The sequence below is a fragment of the Trifolium pratense genome, linkage group LG7, assembly GCF_020283565.1.
Source record: "Trifolium pratense cultivar HEN17-A07 linkage group LG7, ARS_RC_1.1, whole genome shotgun sequence".
NCBI classification, from domain to species: Eukaryota; Viridiplantae; Streptophyta; class Magnoliopsida; order Fabales; family Fabaceae; genus Trifolium; species Trifolium pratense.
This window is the reverse complement of record NC_060065.1, coordinates 25,116,637-25,144,117: the sequence shown is the minus strand read 5'-3', so window position 1 is coordinate 25,144,117 and position 27,481 is coordinate 25,116,637. Positions and strand designations below refer to the sequence as shown.

Sequence of the window (27,481 nt, the reverse complement as noted above, 5' to 3'; positions counted from 1 at the left end):
GTTTTTGGTGAGAGAGGAAAAAAAGGGAAAACGATGATTTTTGTATAATAAAAAGTCATAAAAGGGTAATAATAATCGTATTAGACCATTAAAGATTTAAATTTATTTACCAGTAAAAAGAATAGAATCGGATTGGCCGACTCTAAACAATTATTGAAACTTTTGCGTCACCTTAATACAGAATAGAGTCGGCTAAGCCGACGCTACTATTTTTTGTACAACAACAAAAATAATTTCCCCCGTAGAGTGAGTCTGACCGAAGCTAAGCGGACGCTAGTAGCGTCAGTGTCGGTGGCCGACACTAAAAATGGCAGCTAAAATGGTGTTTTCTAGTAGTGCTTGTACTCCTTATAATTCAATTTTTGCTTATAAAAAAAAAAGCAAATACGTTTTTAGCTTATTTTTAATGCAAATACGTTTTTTAATTTCTATATTAATATGTTTTAATAGTATTAGTTGTACTTTTTCAACATAAGAAATTAAGAATCAAATTGAATCATTGAATTTATTTGTATATCTTTCACCACCGCTCCTCATAGGAATTCACTATTTGTTTTCATCTCTCCATGCTCTATATGGTTTTCTTTTTCTTTTCATTTTCTTATTCTTTGATTTCCTACTTTTCAGATATTACTCGCGCAGGTACAACTGAAACAAGGATGTAAACGTTCTATTTTTATATTTTGCAAGAGTTGTTATAATCTATTGTTGCTTATTTTTTTGGTCTTAAATCTAACAAAAATTGATGGTAACATATTAGGATGTGAATAAATATATTGTTACTAAATTATTATTTTGTAGGTTATTTGTTTTGGATGGATGGATCTATGTATTCTTTGTGGTTCAGAATCTAATGCGGTATACTTTTTATTTTAACCTTAACTTTGTGATATGGTATATGTATATGTGTTTGGTGTTCTAGAATGCTAAGGCTCTGTTTGGTAACACAAATAAGCTAGCTTATAGCTTATTATATGAGCTTATAAGCTTGTTTCAAAAAATTAGAGGTGTTTGGTAACAAGCTTTTTGTACTAGCTTATAGCTTTTTTTCAGATGCTATTTCAAGTAGCATTTGAGCTTATAGCTTATAGCTTTTTACACTTTATTCCATTTTTACCCTTTAATTTAATAACTACCCACTCTAAAAAATAAACTACCCACTATCAATTATGTAATTTTATATTTAATAACCACTTTAAAAGCTAATTTTACCAAACACTTTAATTTCAATAAGCTAGCTTTTCAGCTATCAGCTATAAGCTAGCTTTTCAGCTATCAGCTAGCTTATCAGCTATCAGCTAGCTTATAGCTTATTTTTACCAAACAGACCCTAATTGTGACATGAGTGAGACCAACTAAATATTCTACATTCTGCACTATTTATGGTATTGTAAATTTTCTTTCTTTATTGTATGGTATTGTTTCTGGAGCCGGATCATAAAATTGCATATAGAATCATTTGACTTTGGAGAGTTTTTTTTTTTTTAAGCAACTTTGGAAGAGATTTGTTTTGGAGAGTTTTGAAGGTTTTAAAAAAAATTCAAATTTACGACATATGATCAATTATCATATAATAATTTAATCAAAATTAGTTTTTAAAAATATTTTAGTGTCCATAGTTTAAAAGTAAAAATATCATGGGTTAGTTCCCATCTCTTTAAAAAAAAAAAACAAAAAAAAAAATGTATGGACAGTGTAAAATAAATTTATAGGGTCAATCAATATATAATAATTATGTTTTTCGCCACATTACCACTTAATCTCACTTCTTTTATGTGACATGTCAAATTAATTGTTTTTTATTGGATGATTATGTAAAATTATTTTACAAAGTCAAATTTAAATTCATAAAAATATATAAACATCTTGGTTTATATGTATAAACATTAAATTGTTCAGATTTATTTTTCTCACAAATTAAAATCTTTATTTTTTAGATACTAAATTAAATCACACCCTCTTTTTTAGGGGATAAAATAGATATTTTTCACTCTTCATTATTATTTATTATTAGTAAAAAGATAATGGCAGTAATGGTCCTTTTTTTTTTGGTACATAGTAATGGTCCTTTATATATTAATATAATAATATAAGAATAATACTCATCAATTTCATAAAATCAATTTTATCAAATATAACAGTATTTTGCAAAAAAAATAAAATCTTTTAAAATTCAAATGGCAAGACTAAATATTTGTTTAGGACCATATTAGCCCCACACCCAGGTGAATCCACAAAAGTATCCCCACAACTTCGACCTTTTGGACAAGTTAAAAATGATTATTATTGTTCTGGTAAAAACTCAAAGGGGGTTGTATTATTGAATAAATGGTGTGATTACACTTGGTTCAATCCCAACAACCCTGGGAGTTTAATAAGTCTCACAAAAAAAAGATCCCTTTACAAATGAAAGTAGGAAGCTATTTATAGAGCATCTAGTCTTCTTCTCCAAGCAAAGGTTCCGGAGAATCCGGTCTTTAGCATCTTCTTCGGTGGTATAGCGTGAAAATAGGGATGAAAACCTTGGTCTCCAAGCTATGGCGTGTAACACCCTAACCCGTACTACCCTTAAAAACGTAATTTTAAAAACTTTTCAACAAGTGTAAAGGCAGAGTGCCACGCGGTAATTAAAACACAAAGCATACACACAGAGCGTCATGAATTTTAACATGAAAAGCAACAGCGGATTCAATCAACCAAGCATGCATATATATACATATATATATACATAAGCCAAATTCATCCCTATGGATGTCACTTATACTAGAACTAGCATATCAAAAAGGTAACACCGATATACGATGAAATCCAAGCGTAAACCCCGACTCGATGTTACATTACCAGAGCATTCACTAATTACAAACTCTAGTCAAAAGCTAGTACTAAGAGGAGTAATCTATGCTAAGTCTCCTCACCGAAAGGTACTTCAACACCACGCTAGAACAGCAGTCTAAACGTCGGCACAATCCTCAGCCTGAATATCTGAACCCCCAAAGGTCCAGCAAATAACACAAAGCAGAGAGTTAGAAAACATAATCGCATATCATACGAGCATAAGAAAGACCTTGCACTTTCGAACTACATCATACATATTCTAACTCACGCCAAAACATCGCACTAAACGATTATCAATTAATAAGGTTCAACACAATTCAACCAAATAATGTCACGTACCATTTATCAAATATATGCGCATTTACCCTAAGGTATCTAATGCCAATTAATTCACTGTCATGCCATCCCTAGACACGACTAAATGCATGTGGTACCAAGATGTCTCACCAACGGTGGACCAAGAACAGTTTTATATCATGCTGGATATGTCGGAACTTACCGAACCATCTTATCTCCCTTGGATAAGCCAAAACAGTTTTATATCCTGTTGGATAGCAGCTCTGGACTCATGGATTCATCTAATCCGATCCTCGGCTTCATTATGGACACATAATCCATTTTCGTTATTGGAACCCAAGTTTCCAATGTTCACATACAATCATGAATGCATGTATGCATACACATATCAACCATATGATATTCTCTAGCTCGAAGCTACACTTTTATGAATGCGGGAACACAATCCTAACACATTCACTTAACATTGCAAATTAATGCTAAAACATAACATTGCTCATTTTAAGCTACAACTTATTGCATACATGTTTATCATTCATATAACGATTAACAATAAGCATTAACAGTATCAACATGTATCAACAATCATGTAAGGATACCCTTAAACCATGTTACAGGTGCCTAATTGCACTTAAAACAATTATCAAAAAGTTGCTGTCACAGAGCTGTTCGCTGAGCGAATCCGTAGCGAACCCGTAGCGAACACGTAGCGAACACGTAGCGAACACGTAGCGAACACGTTCGCTGTAGCGAACAGGTAGCGAACTACATCAGAGGGTTACAGGTACATGGCGAACACGTAGCGAACCCGTAGCGAACTTATTCGCTAAGCGAATCCGTAGCGAATCCGTAGCGAACTTATTCGCTAAGCGAATCCGTAGCGAATCCGTAGCGAACTACACCAGAAACCTCTGTTCTTGAGTTATCTAAGGCGGTTTAACCTCAAATCCACTCAAAAATTCATCTAAACATGTTATAAATTCATATAAACAGTCATTTCAAACATATATGGTACCAAGGAACATTAATCATCCCTTCCAAACATCCAAATACCTCTAACAATCAAAATCATGGCAATTTCTTGAGTTTTAAGCAACTTTCATAAACTTTCCAAAAATGATCCAAACACATACATATTTTTCATGAGATCAAACTAGTGATTAACACATACAAAGTGATGATGAAGAACATCATACTCACATACACAAGCTTAATCAAAATCTAAAAGAAATTGAGTGGGAGAGTTCGGGAACGGAGACATAGACAATCTCCCCTCTCCTTGCCACTCAAGAATCATGAATTCTAATCTCTTACCTTAAGTTTGGTGATGATCCAAGCCTTCTCTCTTTCTCGTGAATCCCTAAGCCAAAACCCTAGCTCACTTTGCTCTCTTGTTCTTGCTCACTCAATGAAAAAGAAGTTGTGATACTATTCAAGGTTGAAAATGCTACTTATACCAATCCCTAAAGTCATGGACCAAGCCCAAATGGCTTAGGCCCAAAGCCTCTCACGCCCATTAAGCCCATAACCAAGGTTCTCGCGTCTAATAACTTATGCTCGGCTAAATAATTATTCGCCGCTCACTAAAATAATAAAAGCCAATTAATAAATAAAATAACATTTAATAAAATATACTAATACGAAAAATGGGTCGTTACAATCCTACCCCCCTTAAAAGAATTTCGCCCTCGAAATTACCTAGAAACAGATCGGGATAAGAATCTCTCATTTTGCTTTCCAACTCCCACGTCGCATTCTCACCAGCCGGTCCTCCCCACACGACTTTCACGGATGCAATCTCTTTGTTTCTCAACTTCTTCACTTCTCTCCCTTCGATTCTCAAAGGCACAGTCTCGATGGTCAAGTCATCCCGCACTTGAACATCGTCCGATTCAATCACGTGTGTCGGATCAGACACATACTTGCGCAACTGTGATACATGGAAAACATCGTGCAAATTCGCCAATGATGGCGGCAATGCAATCCTATACGCAACTTTCCCAACTCGCTTCAAAATCTCAAACGGTCCAATAAACCTCGATGTCAACTTCCTTGACTTCAACGCACGTCCTACTCCGGTAGTCGATTTAACTCGTAGGAATACATGATCCCCTTCTTGGAATTCAATGTCCTTCCTCCTCTTATCATGATAACTCTTCTGTCGACTCTGAGACGCTTTCATCTTCTCACGAATCATCCGAATCTTCTCTGTTGTCTCTTGTACAATCTCTGGTCCAAGAATTGCACCTTCTCCAGTTTCATACCAACACAGAGGTGTCCTACACCTTCTCCCATACAAAGCCTCAAACGGTGCCATTCCGATACTAGAATGGTAACTGTTGTTGTATGTAAACTCTACCAACGGCAAACAAGAATCCCAATTCACGTTTTGCTCCAAAACACAAGCCCTCAACAAATCCTCTAAGGATTGTATCGTCCTCTCCGACTGACCATCTGTCTGAGGATGATAAGCTGAACTCAACCTCAACTTCGTTCCTAAAGCTTCTTGCAAGCTTTCCCAAAATCTGGAAGTAAATCTCGGATCTCTATCCGAAATAATACTTGTTGGAATACCATGTAGCTTCACAATCTGCTCCACATAAATCTCGGCCAACTTAGGCACCAAAGTACCTTTCCTGATAGCAATGAAGTGAGCACACTTCGTCAGACGATCTACCACTACCCAAATCACCTCGTTACTTTTCTTGGTCTTCGGTAAACCTCCCACAAAATCCATTGCAATGCTATCCCATTTCCATTCGGGTATAAACATTGGTTGCAACAAACCAAACGGCTTCTGATGCTCAATCTTCGATTTCTGACAAGTCAAGCATGAATAAACAAATTCAGAAATTTGCCTCTTCATTCCCGGCCACCAAAACAACTTCTTCAAATCCTGATACATCTTGGTTACTCCAGGATGAATACTCAAACCACTTCTGTGACCTTCTTCCATGATCATTCTCTTCAATTCGGGTACATCCGGTACACAAACTCTTCCGTGAAATCTCATGACTCCACTCTCGTCAATCTTGATATTGGTCTCTTTGCCTTCATTGATGAGTACCATCTTCTCCATCAATCTCTTATCCGATTTCTGACGTTCTTTAATATCTTCAAGAAAAGGATTCGTCAATCTTAACATTCCAAGCTTCACACTTGAAGAAGTAACCTCGCACACAAGACTCAAGTCTCGGAATTCTTCAATCAACTCTAACTCTTTCACCATCAATGATGACATATGCAAAGTTTTCCTACTTAATGCATCGGCCACTACATTGGCTTTTCCGGGGTGATAACTCAATTCAAAATCGTAGTCCTTTAAGAATTCGAGCCATCTACGTTGCCTCATATTCAACTCCTTCTGGTCGAATAAGTATTTCAGACTCTTGTGATCACTAAACACTTCAAACCTCGATCCATACAAGTAGTGTCTCCACACTTTCAAAGCAAACACCACTGCGGCTAACTCTAAATCATGCGTTGGATAGTTCCTCTCGTGAACCTTCAGTTGCCTTGAAGCATATGCTACCACATTACCCCCTTGCATAAGCACTCCACCAAGTCCTAACTTCGAAGCATCGCAATACACGACGAACGACTCTTTGGCATCAGGTAAAATCAACACGGGTGCAGTAGTCAATCTTCTCTTGAGCTCTTGGAAACTCTTCTCACAAATACCATCCCAAACAAACGCTTGATCTTTCCTCGTCAACTTGGTTAACGGTAAAGCCAACTTCGAAAAACCTTCGATGAATCTTCTATAATAACCGGCTAAACCAAGGAAACTTCTAATCTCTGAAACAGATTCCGGCGTTCCCCACTGTGACACAGCGTCAACCTTCGCAGGATCTACCGCGATTCCTCCACTTGAAATTATATGCCCTAAGAAACTCACCTCTTTCATCCAAAATTCACACTTCGACAACTTGGCATACAACTTCTTCTCCTTCAAGACTTGCAAAACAATCCTCAAGTGCTCTTCGTGCTCTTCCTCGGATTTTGAGTAGATCAAAATGTCGTCGATGAACACCACCACGAATCTATCCAAAAATGAATGGAAAATTCGGTTCATATACTCCATGAAAACTCCAGGTGCATTGGTCACACCAAACGGCATAACTGAATACTCGTAGTGCCCATACCTCGTCCTAAATGCAGTCTTAGGTATGTCTTCCGTCTTCACTCTAATCTGATGGTATCCAGATCTCAAATCGATCTTACTAAACACGCAAGCTCCAACTAGTTGATCCATCAAATCATCTATCCTCGGAAGTGGATATTTATTCTTGATCGTCACTTTGTTCAACTGACGATAGTCTATACATAATCTCATGCTTCCATCTTTCTTCTTCACAAGCAACACCGGCGCTCCCCATGGCGAAACACTCGGTCGAACAAACCTCTTCTCAAGCAGCTCTTCAAGTTGCTTCTTCAACTCATTCAACTCTGACGCTGACATTCGATACGGCGCCATCGATATCGGACTAGTTCCAGGTACTAGGTCGATAGAAAACTCTACCTCTCGCTTTGGAGGCACGTCAGATATGTCATCCGGAAACACATCTGGGAATTCACAAACGATCGGTAACTCTTCTATCTTAACTCCTCCTTCGAGTTTCAATGATGCAAACATCATGAACATCTCGGCATGTTCTTTCAACGCTTCCGTTACTTCCTTCCCGCTCATCAAATGCAAGTTCTCCTCCGGCTTCGGAAAAACAACGGCCTTCTCACGACAATTGATATGAATTCGGTTGAAGATTAACCAATTCATACCAAAAATCACATCCATACCACTAAGTGGAATACATACTAAATCCATACCAAAGTGCCTATCAAAAATGGTTACGGGGCAGTTACGACATACTTGTCGGGTAATCACTGAACCATTAGCAGGAGTTTCTATTTCCATCCTACCCGTCATATCCGTTAAAGGAATACTAAGACGCTTCGCACAATCCAAAGAAATAAAAGAATGCGTCGCTCCCGTATCTATAATCGCAATTAAAGGAGTGTCATAGATGAAACACGTACCTCTAATGAGATTGTCCTCAAGGCTAGCATCCTCTCCACTCAAAGCAAACACCTTGCCCATCACCTTCTTGGGCTTCTTACAAGTCAGACTCTTGTGGCCTTCATCTCCACAATTGAAACACACCACCTTTGTCCTACACACTTCGGTCTTGTGGCCCAGCCTTCCACAATTCTTACACCTATCTCCCTTCTTCGGGCAATCATAAGACATATGACCCCTTTCTCCACAGTTGTAACAATTCCCATTCACCGGCTTCCTACCACCACTTGTATTCCCTTTACCGCGGTTGTCATAAGGTTTTCCGCGCTCTTGTCCTTTCCCTTTTCGGTCATTCACAGCCTTGTAGTAGTTCACCTTAGCTCTACCATCTTCATCACAAATCCTACTCTTGTTCACAAGGGTCGCAAAATCCCTTATCTGTGAAAATCCAATCATATGCTTAATGTCTGGACGTAGACCACTTTCAAACTTCACACACTTGTCGTTCTCCGCTTCCAAAGTGTTGTAATGCGGGCTAAACGCACACAAAGTCTCAAACTTGACGGCATAGTCAGCTACCGTCATATTTCCCTGTTTCAGTTCCATGAATTCCACCACTTTCTTGTTCTTCACATCCACAGGAAAATACTTAACCAAAAATTCTCTTTTAAACATTGCCCATGGTATAGCCATACCACCGGGTCCTAGCCTCAACTTGGCGTTCTTCCACCACACATTCGCTTCCTCGCGCAACACATACGTCCCAAGGGTTGTCTTCCCTTCCTCGGAACAATCCATTGCTTCAAAAATTATTTCAAGTTCCTCCAGCCACTTGTGAGCTCCATCCGGGTTGTAACCTCCGGTAAATGTTGGCGGTTTCTGCTTCATGAACCTTTCCAACCTCATCTCTACCTCTCTTCCAGGTTGATGATCTCTAACCACAATGTTGGTGAGTGCGGCCAAAGCTTCCGCAATCTGAGCATTCGTTCTCGCAGCAGCCATGATTCCTGAACGAATCACAACTAGACGTTAGAAAGTACTAACAGTGTTCCCTACACATGCTCATACGGGGAAAAGAAAAGTCCTAATTGGTTCACACGAACCGACCTGCTCTGATACCACTATTGTAACACCCTAACCCGTACTACCCTTAAAAACGTAATTTTAAAAACTTTTCAACAAGTGTAAAGGCAGAGTGCCACGCGGTAATTAAAACACAAAGCATACACACAGAGCGTCATGAATTTTAACATGAAAAGCAACAGCGGATTCAATCAACCAAGCATGCATATATATACATATATATATACATAAGCCAAATTCATCCCTATGGATGTCACTTATACTAGAACTAGCATATCAAAAAGGTAACACCGATATACGATGAAATCCAAGCGTAAACCCCGACTCGATGTTACATTACCAGAGCATTCACTAATTACAAACTCTAGTCAAAAGCTAGTACTAAGAGGAGTAATCTATGCTAAGTCTCCTCACCGAAAGGTACTTCAACACCACGCTAGAACAGCAGTCTAAACGTCGGCACAATCCTCAGCCTGAATATCTGAACCCCCAAAGGTCCAGCAAATAACACAAAGCAGAGAGTTAGAAAACATAATCGCATATCATACGAGCATAAGAAAGACCTTGCACTTTCGAACTACATCATACATATTCTAACTCACGCCAAAACATCGCACTAAACGATTATCAATTAATAAGGTTCAACACAATTCAACCAAATAATGTCACGTACCATTTATCAAATATATGCGCATTTACCCTAAGGTATCTAATGCCAATTAATTCACTGTCATGCCATCCCTAGACACGACTAAATGCATGTGGTACCAAGATGTCTCACCAACGGTGGACCAAGAACAGTTTTATATCATGCTGGATATGTCGGAACTTACCGAACCATCTTATCTCCCTTGGATAAGCCAAAACAGTTTTATATCCTGTTGGATAGCAGCTCTGGACTCATGGATTCATCTAATCCGATCCTCGGCTTCATTATGGACACATAATCCATTTTCGTTATTGGAACCCAAGTTTCCAATGTTCACATACAATCATGAATGCATGTATGCATACACATATCAACCATATGATATTCTCTAGCTCGAAGCTACACTTTTATGAATGCGGGAACACAATCCTAACACATTCACTTAACATTGCAAATTAATGCTAAAACATAACATTGCTCATTTTAAGCTACAACTTATTGCATACATGTTTATCATTCATATAACGATTAACAATAAGCATTAACAGTATCAACATGTATCAACAATCATGTAAGGATACCCTTAAACCATGTTACAGGTGCCTAATTGCACTTAAAACAATTATCAAAAAGTTGCTGTCACAGAGCTGTTCGCTGAGCGAATCCGTAGCGAACCCGTAGCGAACACGTAGCGAACACGTTCGCTGTAGCGAACAGGTAGCGAACTACATCAGAGGGTTACAGGTACATGGCGAACACGTAGCGAACCCGTAGCGAACTTATTCGCTAAGCGAATCCGTAGCGAATCCGTAGCGAACTTATTCGCTAAGCGAATCCGTAGCGAATCCGTAGCGAACTACACCAGAAACCTCTGTTCTTGAGTTATCTAAGGCGGTTTAACCTCAAATCCACTCAAAAATTCATCTAAACATGTTATAAATTCATATAAATAGTCATTTCAAACATATATGGTACCAAGGAACATTAATCATCCCTTCCAAACATCCAAATACCTCTAACAATCAAAATCATGGCAATTTCTTGAGTTTTAAGCAACTTTCATAAACTTTCCAAAAATGATCCAAACACATACATATTTTTCATGAGATCAAACTAGTGATTAACACATACAAAGTGATGATGAAGAACATCATACTCACATACACAAGCTTAATCAAAATCTAAAAGAAATTGAGTGGGAGAGTTCGGGAACGGAGACATAGACAATCTCCCCTCTCCTTGCCACTCAAGAATCATGAATTCTAATCTCTTACCTTAAGTTTGGTGATGATCCAAGCCTTCTCTCTTTCTCGTGAATCCCTAAGCCAAAACCCTAGCTCACTTTGCTCTCTTGTTCTTGCTCACTCAATGAAAAAGAAGTTGTGATACTATTCAAGGTTGAAAATGCTACTTATACCAATCCCTAAAGTCATGGACCAAGCCCAAATGGCTTAGGCCCAAAGCCTCTCACGCCCATTAAGCCCATAACCAAGGTTCTCGCGTCTAATAACTTATGCTCGGCTAAATAATTATTCGCCGCTCACTAAAATAATAAAAGCCAATTAATAAATAAAATAACATTTAATAAAATATACTAATACGAAAAATGGGTCGTTACAATCCTACCCCCCTTAAAAGAATTTCGCCCTCGAAATTACCTAGAAACAGATCGGGATAAGAATCTCTCATTTTGCTTTCCAACTCCCACGTCGCATTCTCACCAGCCGGTCCTCCCCACACGACTTTCACGGATGCAATCTCTTTGTTTCTCAACTTCTTCACTTCTCTCCCTTCGATTCTCAAAGGCACAGTCTCGATGGTCAAGTCATCCCGCACTTGAACATCGTCCGATTCAATCACGTGTGTCGGATCAGACACATACTTGCGCAACTGTGATACATGGAAAACATCGTGCAAATTCGCCAATGATGGCGGCAATGCAATCCTATACGCAACTTTCCCAACTCGCTTCAAAATCTCAAACGGTCCAATAAACCTCGATTCAACTTCCTTTGAATGTGGTCAATCCCCTGCTTCCCCCGTCATCAAGCGGCTCCGGCGTATGTTGACCCTGAGTACGGAGGACTTAATGGACGATTTTGGTGAGTTCTCGGAGTTTGTCAAAGAGCTTAATGATTATTGCTGGAGGTTGACCAAGGAAGAGAAGCGTTTCCTTGACAGTGTGCTGCGTCTGGAGAAGGAGTTGAAGGATAGTGCATCCTTTGTGATTGCTGTGGAGAATGTCAAAGAATGCCATGCCGAAGTTACCGAAGCTGTCGACAGCCAGATAGAGATCACGAAAGAGACCATGGATGTGCAGGAGGAGATCCTGGGTATATGCTTTAACGAGGAGCGAAGGGTGGATGACCGTTTGGCGATGTTGAACAAGGAGATGAAGCCGCTTGTGAAGAGGAAGAGGGCTCTTCAAGGCGAGATTAGGGATGATGTTGCTAAGTTGATTTCCAGGCGCCATTCTTTGGTGGATCTTTTGGACAAGCAGAACGAGCTGAGAGAGGATCTGAAGCCTATTGAAGAAAACATGGTGAAGGCGAAAAGGGTGAAACGGGCATTGGAGGAAATGCATCGTATCGCCGTCGCCGATGCTGGTGAATTGGGGAGTTCTACCATGCCATGAAGTCTTTACTTGCTTGCCCTTTTATGTCTTTTTTCCTATGTTTGTAATTTGTTTCCGTATTTTGAACCTTCGTTATTTTCATTCTGTTTCTTTGCTTCCGTTGTATTTCCTTTGCAAAAAATTTGAATATTAAGCAATTTCCTTTCCTTATGTGTTGTTCTTTTGTTTCTTTTAGTACCGCCTCCCTTTGCAGTCTTCAATAACTAAAATGGGTCAAATTTTGACTTCTTGGAAACATAAAAGTGGCATTTCTCGAGACAGTCAAAACTTGGTGGTTACAACCGTCCAAGCATTTATTACTACCGTAAATCACGATGTTAAGGTTAAACATTGACTATAAATATCACCTGATAAACTCAAATTTATATCAACTTGTTTTGAATCATCACGATGGAAAAGAACAATGCCAAAATACCTGCTGCTGAGAAGTCTCAACCTCAGCGAAGGAAGAAAAGGGTAGAGGAATCTACCTCTAACTCCACTCGCTCCCGAAGGTCTAAAGAGGTCAAAAAGGTGGAGGTTATCGTTCTTTCCTCAGATACCTCCGATTCTGGTAGTGGTGATGAGGATTACGTTTCGTTTCTGGAGACCTATATTCCTCCTGAGCTTCGTGCTTCTTCGTCCAGTGAAGAAGAGGGGTCCCGGGTCACCGTGGAATCCAAGATGACTTTTCCTGAGCCTGCGCAGAAGGATTCGGAATCCGAGTGATAGGATTTTTAGGACTAGTTTTTCTTTGTAACTTTGCTTTATATCATTGTACCTTTATTTTTCGAAATTAATAAAGATCTCTTTTTTGGTCTAGGACTGAATTTATTGTTCCTGCGTTTTGCTTTCTCCTTAATCTTGAATCTTTTCCTTTTGGGCGTTTTTCCCTTTTAACTTCTGTTACGCCTTGAAAAGGCGAGGCTCGTACTTTTGGCGTGGTCATTCTTGAGGCGTGTTGTGCTTCGAGGCGACTTCAACTTCGCCTTTAGGATAATAACTATTTGACGATAAATCTTCCAAAACTTACTCTCGGGATACACGCTTTTGACACGTATTTAATCCGACGACGCGTGCGTTACCTCTTGCTTCAACCTCTGGACTTCAACCAGCCAAAAAGGTTTCTTTCTTTAAATAGTATCTCCGTTTCTCTTTCCCTTTACTTACTTCTTCTCGCAAATTCGTTTTCTTTTTCGCATATCCTTCTTCGATCCTCCAGCAAGCCTTTGTTCAACGCTTCGTGTTAGGACGCTTCCAGTTTATTGCTCCGAGCTTTGTCAATTTTCTAAGGTATTCTTCTTTTATACCTTACTCCTTTTCGCCGATTTGGTCTGTCTTGGAGCCCTAATTTTCTGATTTAGGTTTAAAAAGATGGTTATTTTGAGGGAGTTAGATGATAATGAGGGGAGGGTTCCTATTTCTTCTCCTAGTTATCTCGAATGGGCGCAACAAGTTCGCGCCCACTATACTAGGGCTAACGGCGTTCTTAATAGCCGAGGGTTTTACTCGGAATTATGGGGTTTTGATGTTGGAAGTAGTAGTAGTGATAGTGATAGTGATAGTAGTAGTGCTGATAGTGGTAATGACAGTGATTGCGTCATAATCTCCCCTTCCTCTTTCACAGGAAAGCGGAAGAATCCTTGTCGAGATCTGGTTGTTGCTGGTTATACTCCCGTCACCATGGAAGTTTCTTCAAAGTGTACCAGTATGGAAATGGTGAGGAGCTTTAGGAAAGCCGTCAAGCTTTCTGACCCCTCTCATGAAGACTCTATTATAATCGAACCCGTCAGAGAGGACGAGTTTGTATTTTCTAAGAATGACAACCCGCCGCATTATTTCTACCTTTATACTGGCGTGATCCAACCCCTCAACATCTGGTTGCCTTTTACTCCCTTTGAGGCGGAGATATTGAAGGTTCTTAACGTCGCCCCTACCCAACTCCATCCTAATAGTTGGGCCTTTATCAAAGCCTACGAGGTAATGTGTTTAGGCTTCGAACTGGAGCCCTCAATTGGCGTTTTTTTCTCTTTCTACCACATAAAGAACTTAAAACCTCAAACTTTGGTCTCCCTTAGCAGTCAACCTAACCGTCGTCTTCTGAATCTATACGCTTCCAACTTCAAGAACTTTAAAAATTCTTTCTTTCGGGTTCGTAGTGATGAGAAATTTTCCGACTTGATGTATGATGAGGTTGATGATCCTCTATTTCCTTTCTACTGGACCGATAACCCTAGGCTTATCAAGGGTGCTATCTTTGAGGCCGTAAGCGATTTTGAGCAAGATACTGTCAACTTCCTTGACTCCTTTGCTCTTATGGATACCGCTGACATTCTTAGGTGTGAGGGTAATAGTGAAGCCCTGACAGAGTATTTACGTAAGTGATGCTTTTGGTATTTTTCTACTTCTGTTTAATGTTGATCTCGCCTTGTTACTAACTTGTGTTTGTTTTTTTTTTTTTTTGTCTCTTTATTTTTGCAGAGAGAATGAGAACTATCTCGAACGAGGAAAGATTGGCGTTTTTGGCAAAGGCTCGCCAACAGAAGGCCAATCCTGTCATTACTGTGGTTGATCCGTTGAAGCAGCTGCAAGTGGAGGAAGCTGCTATAAAGGAAGGGCGGAGCAAGAAGAAGCATGAGGGGCGTATCCGTGTCGAGATCCCGGGAAAAACGGCTTCTATAGCAGAGGGAAACGAGGGTGTTGCTCCTCCTCCTCCCAAAAAGCAAAAGGTTGAGCGTACCGCTCAAACTACCAAAGACGCCTCCAAAGGCAAAGGTGTGGCTTCCAGCTCCTCTCAAGACCCCGACGCCGGTGCCTCTCTTACTTGGAGCTCCTTTGATCCTTTTGAATTCATCGAAAGGGGGGTGACTATGGTTGGCGATATGACTCGCTTTACCAACACTTCTACTGAAGATTTGAGGAGGAAGGCTTTGGAGTATGAAGTTAAAGGAACTCTTCTCAACTACTTGCTGACGAATCGCCAAGAACAAGAGGTCCAAGAGGCGAAGCAGAAGGTGAAGACCGTTGATGATAACCTTGCTGATATTGAGAAGAGGTACACTGAGACCAAAACCAAGCTGGAGGCAAACATCAAGAAGCTGAAGGAAGAACAGGAAGGCGAGGCAGAGAGGTTGAGGGAAGAGTATGAAGAGAAGCTGGCCAAGATTAAAGAAGGCTATGCCGCTTCTGAGACCAGGCTTAAGGAGAATGCTGCTGCCCAGGATGAGAAACTTGCTAAGCTTTCCAAGGAGAAGGATGAAGCGGTACTGTCTGTTGGGACCCTAGCTGATGAGAAAGCTAGATTGGAGAGTGATGTCACATAGCTTCAGCTTTATGCCGCCAACCAATATGACGAGGGCTTTTCTTTTGCTATAGAACAGGTCAAGCTTCTTTTTCCAGATCTCGATGCTAAGCGCCTTGGCGAAGCTGATGCAATGAACCAAATTGTTGACGGCAAGCTCGTTCCTTATGTTCCTCCTCAGTGAATGATCTCTTTTGTAATGATCTTGTTTTTGCCCTTCTGTGGCTTTTTTGTAACTATCTTGTATGCCCTTTTGTGGCTTTAAACAATTTCCCCTTTGTTGGGTCCTTTATTAATTTCTTCATTCTCCCTTAAGTCTTTTCTTCATAATTTCGCGGATTGTTTTGATATGATGACTCTTATCATTCTTGCTTTTGAAACTTTTACCCCTACACATGTGATGTCTTTGACAATTTAACATAATTGTGAGTTGTTTGAGAATAAATTTATACCTGTTGCCTTTTTGGCGATTGTAGCTGGTGTGGCGATATGTCGCCTTGTTTTGAGTGCGTGCAAGCTTTTCCTCTTGGTGATGTTGATAATCTTGCTTTTCTTCGCTGTTCATTTTCTATTTTTGGCGCCCCCTACGGGTGACGCCAGGGCCTTTCAACCTTGATTTAATTTCTGTTCTTGACGTCCCCTACGGGTGACGCCAGGGCCTTTCAACCTTGATTTAATTTCTATTCTTGACGTCCCCTACGGGTGACGCCAGGGCCTTTCAACCTTGATTTAATTTCTATTCTTGACGTCCCCTACGGGTGACGCCAGGGTCTTTCAACCTTGATTTAATTTCTATTCTTGACGTCCCCTACGGGTGACGCCAGGGTTGTCTATTCTTGACGTTCCCTACGGGTGACGCCAGGGCCTTTCAACCTTGATTTAATTTCTATTCTTGACGTCCCCTACGGGTGACGCCAGGGCCTTTCAACCTTGATTTAATTTCTATTCTTGACGTCCCCTACGGGTGACGCCAGGGCCTTTCAACCTTGATTTAATTTCTATTCTTGACGTCCCCTACGGGTGACGCCAGGGCCTTTCAACCTTGATTTAATTTCTATTCTTGACGTCCCCTACGGGTGACGCCAGGGCCTTTCAACCTTGATTTAATTTCTATTCTTGACGTCCCCTACGGGTGACGCCAGGGCCTTTCAACCTTGATTTAATTTCTATTCTTGACGTTCCCTACGGGTGACGCCAGGGCCTTTCAACCTTGATTTAATTTCTATTCTTGACGTCCCCTACGGGTGACGCCAGGGCCTTTCAACCTTGATTTAATTTCTATTCTTGACGTCCCCTACGGGTGACGCCAAGGCCTCTCAACCCTGATTTAATTTCTGTTTCTGACGCCCCCTACGGGTGACGCCAAGGCCTCTCAACCCTGATTTAATTTCTGTTTCTGACGCCCCCTACGGGTGACGCCAAGGCCTCTCAACCCTGATTTAATTTCTGTTTCTGACACCCCCTACGGGTGACGCCAAGGCCTCTCAACCCTGATTTAATTTCTTTTTTATTCAGAGCCCGTAACTTAATCGGGTTGACCTTGATTGACGTAAATATTTTGACTGTGAAAGAAAACATGTGTAATAAAAACTACTAAAATTTTGAAATTCAATGAGCCTCGATAAAAACCCCAGTTTGCACAGGGGAAAAGAGTGTCTCACTGTTTTTATTTATTAATGAAAATGGTTCTTATACATCATTTAAATAGTGCTGAAAAGGAATGAATTTACTTATTCTTCCGCCCGTGGTGTGATGCTCCGTAACTAACTGTAGTAGAATTTCAAGTTTGCTATGTTCCACGTCCTGGGGAGGGTTCTTCCTTCCATAGTCTCTAAGCGATATGCTCCTCCTTCAAAGGCTTCTTGTATACGAAAGGGGCCTTCCCAGTTTGCCGCGAACTTCCCTCCTTTATCCTTTCCCATGGGTCTTTTCAACACTAGATCGCCCTCTTGAAAACTTCTCTGTTTGACTCTCGTATTATAACGCCTAGCGGCCCTTTGTTTTATGGCGAATTCTCTGAAGTGTGCTCTCTCTCTTCTTTCTTCGATCATGTCTAGGTTCTCTTCCAAAGCTCTGTCGTTCTCCTCCTGCGTTATGGTTTCTCTGCGCCAACTGGGAGGATTTATTTCCACCGGGATCATTGCATCTGAGCCATAAACCATTGTAAATGGTGCTTCTCCCGTTGAGGATTGGGGAGTGGTATGATAGGACCACAGGATGGGCGAGATGTGGGCTACCCAAGCCTCGCCTTTGCTATCTAGCCTCCTTTTCAATGCCCTTAATATAACCTTATTTGCCGATTCAGCCTGTCCGTTAGCTTGTGGGTGCTCCACTGATATAAAGGTGTTTTTGATTCCTTTGCTTCGACAGAATTCCACGACCTTTTCGCTGGCGAACTGAGTGCCGTTATCGGACACGATGTACTTAGGCAAGCCGAATCTGCAGATGATTTTTTTTCAATAAAAAATCTTGACCTGTTCCGCCGAAATACTAGATACTGGCTCTGCTTCAATCCATTTTGTAAAATAATCAACGACGACGATGATCCATCTTGCTTGTTTGTAGCCAACTGGGAATGGTCCAACAATATCCACCCCCCACATGAAAAAGGGCCATGGAAATAATACTGATTTCAATGGCTCTCCAGGCATGTGATGTAAATTAGCGTGTCTTTGGCATTTATCACAGTTTCTTACGTACATGGCGGTGTCATTGTGTGTATCCGGCCAGTAAAAACCTGCCCTTAATATTTTTCCTGCCAAAGCCCTTGAACCGATATGGCTGCCACATGAGCCCTCATGCACTTCAGACATAATATGTTTTGCTTCTTCCTTGCTGACGCATAGGAGGAGGGGGGATGCAAATCCCCTTTTGTATAGCCTATCTCCTACCATAGAATACCATGCCGCCGTCTTCTTCAATTTGAAAGCTTTTTCCCTTTCTTTTGGGAGTTCATCCTTTTGGAGGTATCGCATAATGGGCGATCTCCAATCTTCTTCCTCTATCACCATTATCAAATCTTCTCCGCCGATGCTGGGAGTTTTGATCGTTTCTTGGATAACGGTTCTATGGCTCCCTGGTTTCTTTGTGCTCGCTAGTTTTGACAATAGATCTGCTCTCATGTTTTGCTCGCGAGGGACATAAACTAATTCGAACGAGTCGAAGTGTTTAGCTAGATTTTGCACTCCCTCTACGTATTTGATTAACTGTGGTTCCTTCGTCTGAAACTTTCCTGACACTTGGTTGGTTACCAGTTGGGAATCACTCATGGCTTTTAACTCCTTCACTTCCATGTCTTTTGCTAACTTCATTCCTGCTATCAAGGCTTCGTACTCAGCCTGGTTATTGCTGGCTTTGAAGGCGAAACGTAATGATTGCTCTATCATAACGCCATCTGGTCCTTCCAGCACTACTCCGGCTCCACTTCCCCGTACGTTGGAGGCTCCGTCTACTGAGAGGGTCCACGTCGCAGCTTTCTCAGTTGTTGGCGGGGTAGACATTTCTAATACAAAGTCCGCCAGCCTTTGCGATTTGATGGCCCCTCTAGGCGAGAAAGTGATATCAAATTCTGATAATTCGACGGACCATGCTACCATCCTTCCTGCTAGGTCCGGCTTTCTGAGGACGTTCTTGATAGGGTAATCTGTTCTAACAACTATCTTGTGGCTTTGAAAGTATTGTCTTAATTTTCTAGCTGTGACAACCACCGCAAGAGATAACCTCTCAATCCTCTGATATCTTGTTTCTGCTCCTCTAAGGGTTCTACTTACAAAATATATAGGCTTTTCTTCGCCCTCTACTTCCTGAACCAGAGCTGAACTTAAGGCTCTGTCAGAAACTGCAAGATATAGGTAGAGGATATTACCTGGTAATGGGCGCGTCAAGATGGGCGGCGATGCCAAAAATTCCTTTAGTTGTCTGAAGGCTTCTTCGCACTCGGGCGTCCAGGAGAATCTTTCATTCTTCCTAAGGGATGCGAAGAAGTGGAAGCCCTTTTCGCCCGCGCATGATAAGAATCTGGATAATGCCGCTATTCTGCCCGTCAAAGTTTGGACCTCTTTCACAGATGTAGGACTTCTCATGTCTATGATAGCTTGACATTTTTCTGGATTGGCTTCTATTCCTCTGTTGGTGAGCATGAAACCTAGGAATTTTCCTGCTTGCACCCCGAAGGAACATTTCGCTGGGTTTAATCTCATGTTGTACTTTCTTACTGATCCCAGGATGTCTAAAAGGTCTTCGTCATGGCGATTTCCTTCGGGAGTTTTCACTACCATATCGTCAATGTATACCTCTAAGTTCTTTCCTATTTGCTCGGAAAAAACCCTGTCCATCAACCTTTGGTATGTTGCTCCTGCGTTCTTCAACCCGAAAGGCATAACGTTGTAAAAATAATTACAGGTATTCGACATGAAGGCTGTATGACAGGCATCTATGGGGTTCATCTTTATTTGATTATACCCTGAGTAGGCGTCCATAAAACTCAACATTTTGCATCCTGAAGCACCATCAATCAACCTGTCTATGTTGGGCAAAGGATATGGGTCTTTGGGGCATGCCTTATTTAGATCCGTAAAATCCACGCACATCCTCCACTTTCCGTTGGCCTTTTTCACCATGACGACGTTAGCCAACCAAGAGGGATATTTTATCTCTTCAATGAATCCAGCCTCTTTTAGTTTCTCCACTTCCTCTGCTATTGCAGCTCGCCTTTCCTCCCCAACTTTTCTTTTTCTCTGGGAGACAGGTTTTGTGTTGGGTGATATTGATAGTTTATGTGTTATCACCCCTTCATCTATTCCTGGCATATTTGAGGGTTTCCAAGCAAATAGGTCAGCGTTGTCCTTCAATATTTTGATGATTCTTCTTCTCTCCTTATTGGGCAACGCCGTTCCTAAACTGGTTGTTTGGTGCGGGTGATCGCCGATTTGAACTTGCTCCAGGTCTTCTATAGGGCTCACCCTCCTGTCTTGAAATTCTTCCCTTGGATCCATGTCTGAATTTTCTATGATGTTTATGCCACCCGGAACTGTGGCTTGTCTTCTTTCGGACGCTCCATTCGCATTGGATGCTCGATGCCGTATCTTCAAGCTGGATTCGTAACATTTTTTGGCGAGGATCTGATCGCCTCTAACTGTTCCCACTCCTCCGTTATCTAGAGGGTATTTAATTGCTAGGTACAGAGTGGACATGGCCGCCCCTAAGGTGTTGAAAGCAGGTCTTCCTATGATAATGTTGTAGGAGGTGAACGGAGTTTTGACTACCAAATATCGCACTTTGATAGTCTTGGCGTTACTTCCCTCCCCGAAGGTAGTGAGTAGGGAGGCGTAACCCATCACGTCTACCTGCTCTCCGGAAAACCCAACTAGAGCTCCTGCGTAAGGCTGCAATTGTTCTTCCGCTAATTGCATGGCCTTGAAAGCTTCCCAGTATATGATGTCTGCTGAGCTCCCTGAATCAATTAGTACTCTCTTTACATCGCAGTTCAGGATTTGGACTTGTATTACTAAAGGGTCATCGTCATGGGGCGCTACCTCCAGGCCATCCCTTGCCGTAAATGCCAAATCCGGGACGTCGAGTGGTTGGGGTTGTCTCACGAGATATATCTCTGAGATGGCTCGACGCACATATCTTTTCCTTGCTGAGCTTGACTCCCCTCCTCCTGAGAACCCCCCCGCTATTGTATTAACAGCGATCCTCTCCTTTGGAGGCTCTTTACTTGGTCCCGGAGTATCTCGTGGCTCATGCTTGGGGATTTTTGGCACGACGACTCGGCCTTGCGCTGCGTTGTCAATAAACCTTCGGAGGTGTCCGCTTTTAATCAGTTCTTCGATCAAATCTCTTAGGCGGAAGCACTTTTCCGTAGAATGACCTCTGCACCTATGGTAGGCGCACCAGGCATTGTCGTTGAGTCCCATGGGGATATTGTTGGCTCTTTTTGGGGGGAGATTTGCCAAGCCACTGGCCAGGATTTCGTTTAACACGTACACTTTTGAAGTGTTTAATGGCGTAAACCCTTCCTCGGCGGGGTGATTCCTGAACTCTCTCCTTGGTGGTTGATGGTATGGCTTACCATGGTGCCTTTGCCATGTGTTTCCTTGATGACTTCCCGTTTTTGGTCGCGGGTGTTCTGGGGCTCTAGTAGCACGGCCTACGTATTCTTTCTCCTTGGCGTCTCTTTGCCTTTTCTCGGCGTTGCTTTCTTCGCCCTTTATGTAACACTCCGCTCTTTTGTTTACCTCCTGCATTGATGAGGCTGGTTTTTGGGCTAGGGATTCGTTGAAATGTCCTGCTCTTAGCCCATTGTGGAAGGCCGCCACGAACATCTCCTGGTTTGGATTTGAGACCTTGATGGTGGCCTCGCTGAATCTGGCTAGAAAACTACGCAACGATTCGCCGTGGTTTTGGCGAATGGAGAATAGGCTAGTTGACGTGACTTTCACGTGTTTCGATCCGGCGAACTGGTGAACGAATTTTTTGTGAAAATCCGCGTAGCTTTCTATTGAATTTCTTGGAAGGTTCATATACCAACGCAAGGCTACATCCTTGAAGGTGCCGGCTAGTAGTTTACATTTTAGGTGTTCTGGAGCATTGATTATGGCAGTTTGCGTTCCAATTGCCATCAGATGCTCTCGAGGGTCAGTTTTTCCATCAAAGGTAGGAAGGTGAGGAGCTTTGATCGCTTCTGTGACTTGTGTATCCCATAAATGTTGTGCCAAAGGCTGTACATCCATGATGTTCTCTCCTTCCTCCTCTTCTGAAATCATTTTCGCTTTTTCTTTCTCATGTGTTCTTTCGGCTTCGATAGCCGCGATCTGGGTCTGCAAACGCCGAATTTCTACGACGGCGGCTTGCAAGGTGTTAACGCTAGAATTATCGTTGTTTCCATGTTCTCCAGCCATGTGGAGATGTTTGATTTATTTCGTCTAACTGCTGTGATAGGCTGGGATCAAATGATTTTACCGCAGCCCCACGGTGGGCGCCAAAATGTTCTGGTAAAAACTCAAAGGGGGTTGTATTATTGAATAAATGGTGTGATTACACTTGGTTCAATCCCAACAACCCTGGGAGTTTAATAAGTCTCACAAAAAAAAGATCCCTTTACAAATGAAAGTAGGAAGCTATTTATAGAGCATCTAGTCTTCTTCTCCAAGCAAAGGTTCCGGAGAATCCGGTCTTTAGCATCTTCTTCGGTGGTATAGCGTGAAAATAGGGATGAAAACCTTGGTCTCCAAGCTATGGCGGTTGTGGGAAGTTGGTTCCTTCCTTCCCAAGTCAGTTGCTAACACGGGGAAGAAGAAGATATTTTATAATAATGCGGAATTCACTTCTGGGCGTTGTCATGTTGTCGTTGGTCACGCCTTGGTCTTGAGTCGCCTAAAGTGACGTTTTTGGGCCTATATTCTTTCTTATATTAATTGGGCTTGTTGAATTTGCTTCTAAGCCCATTGCCCAGTCCAATTATTATATGGCCACATGATTAAATATAATTCTTTTAGTTGCACTCATAAAATTTTACTTTTTCAGTTTATTTTTTTTTAATTATTTTATAAATAATTAAAAAATCATATGAATGTGTCTATATGATCACATGATCATGGAAGTCTTACTCAACTAATTAAATTTTTAAGTTCTCGCTTCTTTGCCACATGATGCGAATAACTCTAGCATGTTTTAAACTTGAAATTCTCATATCCTCCACCTTATGTGGACAAAATGATTCCACTTGACGAACGTTAAAATGATCGTTTATGAAAATTTACTTAGTGGTCATAAATAAAAACATGAAAATTTGACTTTAAAGGGTCATGATAATTCCACTATTTATCTACAATTTTTCATTATTGACTTTTTAATACTATAAAAACATCTTTTATAATTTATATTAAAAAATTGCAAATTTTATAAATAGTTAAATAATTTTTTATTTTTATAAATATCTCAAATTTCGGTTTTACTCTTTATAATTTTTTTTTAACAAATTTTGGTTCTCAAATATTTTTCGTAATGATTTTTAGTCTCTGCTTTTAAGTCAATTTATCTGTCTTATTTTTCGTAACGACTTTTAGTCTCTGCTTTTAAGTCAACTCATCTTTTGTTAAAAATTCTAAACTTCAATAGAATTTCGATAAATTTTTTAACAAAAGGTGAATTTTCAAATGCCAAATTTTATTTTATTTTTGACAAATTAACACTACAAGAATTTTGTCAATTTCCGAGGAATAATTCATAGGAAACAAGCCTAAATTCATAGGAAATGTTGGTTTCCGAGGAAATTCTTCCTAGGTAAAATCGACTCTATTCCTAGGAGTTTATCGACGAAATCAGTGGTTTCCGAGGAAAATTCGTTTCCGAGGACATTTCCTAGGAAAAATTCCTAGGAAACGCCACTGCGCATACAGCAAAAGCAAGCGTTGGGCAAAGTGAAACTGACAAGTATTTTCCTAGGACTATTTTGTCGGAAACGTTTATAATATTTAATTGGATGTTTTCCTAGGAAATAATTAATATTTTAAAAAATTAAATAATTTCAATTTAAATTTAAATATTATAATTTTAAATAATTTTTTATAAAAACAATTATTAAATTGAAATTTCAAAAAAGGCGCCAAATTCGATTTTTTTTAAACAAATGCACCAAATTTAAATTTCAAAAAGCAGCGCCTAAAAAAATTAAAATATTTAAATTTGCACCAAAAAATTTCAAATTTTTAAATTTGCGCCAAAATTTTTCAAATTTGCACTAATAAATTTCAAATTTTCAAATTTGCGCCAAAAAAATGTGAAATTCGTAATTAACGCGAAGACAAACAATACACTTTAGTCTCACCTTATGCAATAGCTACATATGAATACAAAGCCAAAGTTTTTTTTGAAAAAGCAAAAAAGGAATTTATTAAAAAATCGGAACACTTCAAAATACAAGGTATATATACTTTGAAGGTCCAAAACCATATACAACCAAGGTTCACCCCAAGAGCGTCACCGACCATATCTTCCATCCGTCCGAAATTTTGACACTCCGTAGGCCCTGTAACACCCAAACCCATTATTTATATATTTCTACCTTTAGTAAAATCTTTTTCAAAATACGCAACGGAAAATCACATTTAATTTATTGAATATCGGTTCGAGTATTACACTCCTCTATCAAAATAATACTAATGTAATTAATTAGTAAAAATAGTGTTTATACAAATCTTTGAATCAAATAATGTATTTATTGATTATACAAAACAACCTAGACAGTAGACTTTATATACAATATAAAACCCTTTCCTGTGTCACAATCAGAGCAGAGCTTCACCGACGACTCGACATCGAATACCACAAAACCTGTAAATCTGGACCCCCAACGATCCAGCACATAACACATAAAAGAGAGTTAGACAACATACTCAAAATATAAGTGTAAGTAAATGGTACTTAGACACTTCTTCATAAAAACATGCATAATCATACATTATACATATACCTCACCATCATTCATGCATATTCATATATCATGCATATACTTCATTTATCACATAATCAATCATTCACAAAATACACCAAACATATAGTTTCACGTCGTCTCGGACAATACCAAAACATTAACAAATACATTGTTCAGATTATGGTCATGACGGACCCTGCGTTGTTCATTTTATAGTCATGACGGACTCTGCTCCTCACATACGGATTAACAATCAACATTTACCAAGTATGTGTCAAACATCATTTATCATAAAATGCACACAAAATCCCTAATGCAATCTAATGCTTCACATTCATGTTATGTCCTCTAGACACCTCTAATGCATGTGGTACCATCGTCTTTATCAGAGTATCTCACCTCCGATATCCTTCTTTATCAAACAAATATAGTTCGATATCCTTCTTTATTGGACAAGCCAATATCCCTAAATATTCATGATGCATGCACTCAAAACTCATGAATATATTCATCAACAATTATGGCATATAGCCCATCAACAATAACGTGGAACACTATCCAACGTTCGTCTTTATTAAGATAATCAATACCTTAATATCCGTCTTTATCGAATATCATAATTCGATATACTTCTTTATTAGAATAACATACTCTAATATCCTTCTTTATTAAGTTGATTAACACCTTAATATACTTCTTTGACATTTAAACAAACATCATCAACACAATCAACAACAATTATATTTCACACATAAAATCAACAACTATCATCACAATACAATTAATCATGGTTATAAACACCTAATTGCATGTTAGGATACCTTAAATCCATGTTACAAGTGCCTAATTGCACTTAAAACAATTATCAAAAGTTGCTGTCACAGAGGCCTTCGCTAAGCGAAGGCTTAGCGAGACATGGCGAACCTCACCAGCAAGTCACCTGCTCATAGCGAGCTTTGGCGAGCTTCAGCGAACTATTCGCTGAGCGAAGGCTCAGCGAGACATGGCGAACCTCACCAGCAAGTCCCCTGCTCATGGCGAGCTGTGGCGAGCTGTTCGCCACACGTTCGCTGAGCGAACCCCTCCTGTCAGGACAGTTCAAAACATTGCGATTTCTACACCAAATCACCCAAAAATCCCATTTTTCATGTTATAAATCCCAAAAGAGTTTGTATTCACACATAACAAACATAGATAAACACAAAAGGACAGTCCATTTCTCAGATCTACCTCTTAAACATCGAAAAAGTAAGGATTGACACTTTTTCATCAAAACTCTCAAGAACACAAAGTTCTTGAGTTTAATCTGTTATAAAACTCGTTTTTATCTATTATTTTCGTTCATTAATCATGTTAAAAGCATGTTAAACATATTAAGAACCTTAGGAACGAATTCCATCAAGAAAATCCGATCTAAGCTAAAACGAAAATGGGGTGGAGGAAGTTCGGGTGAGGAGAAATCGACATTCTCCCCTTCCTCGGGTCACCCACGAATATGAAATCTACTCTCTTACCTGGATTCGAAGAAAACACGACGAAGCTCTCGAATCCCTAGCTCTCCCTTTGCCCTAGCTCCTCAAGCTCTCTCTTCTCCTCTCTTCAAGAACACAAAGAACATGAGAAATGAATTCTCTTCCTCACTATGCCCTTATGGGCGCCCCCTCACACTCACAAGGCCCATTGGGCCTCAAGCCCAATTGGCTTGGCCCAATAACGCGTTAACTCACTCTACTCGCTTAATAACTAAAGTACTCGATAAATAACCCTAGTTATTAACTTAATTAAAATGCCACGTTAAATAAAATATTTTAACACATAAAAATAATAACATGAAAATTGGGTCGTTACAACTCTCCCCCACTTAAAAGATTTTCGCCCTCGAAAATTACGCTACTAAAACAACTCCGGATAACTCCTGTATCCGACCCTCCAACGAAACGTTCAAAACACTGCACATTACCAAGTTTGACAAAATTAATTTATCCCATCCAACACAATTTTTGTCCATTTATCAACAAGAGATCAAGGACGGCCAGTTCCTCAATTTGTCGATAGATAGTCAACAATCATGATATCGACATAAACCATTCTTATCAAACCGCTAAAACATCCACTCCGCACTAAACATCCACAGACTCACATTCTACGGTACTCACAACTCTACTCCAAAACAGGTACAAACAATCAAACTCTCCGAAAGATACTCCCGTGGAATACTCCATAACTCCACAAATCCTATAAGTCTCTGA

At 40.2% G+C, this 27,481-nt stretch overlaps 1 protein-coding gene across 1 annotated transcript; it reads right to left on the bottom strand.

Annotated features, from left to right (window-relative positions):
• Positions 1-17,559: 17,559 nt before the first annotated feature.
• Positions 17,560-22,698, bottom strand: LOC123896119. Its single transcript, XM_045946551.1, has 3 exons — positions 22,144-22,698; positions 18,295-22,038; positions 17,560-18,192 (listed from the first exon to the last, which is right to left on the bottom strand). Exons 1-3 carry the CDS (start codon positions 22,696-22,698, stop codon positions 17,560-17,562), a joined length of 4,932 nt encoding a protein of 1,643 aa, XP_045802507.1.
• Positions 22,699-27,481: the final 4,783 nt, after the last annotated feature.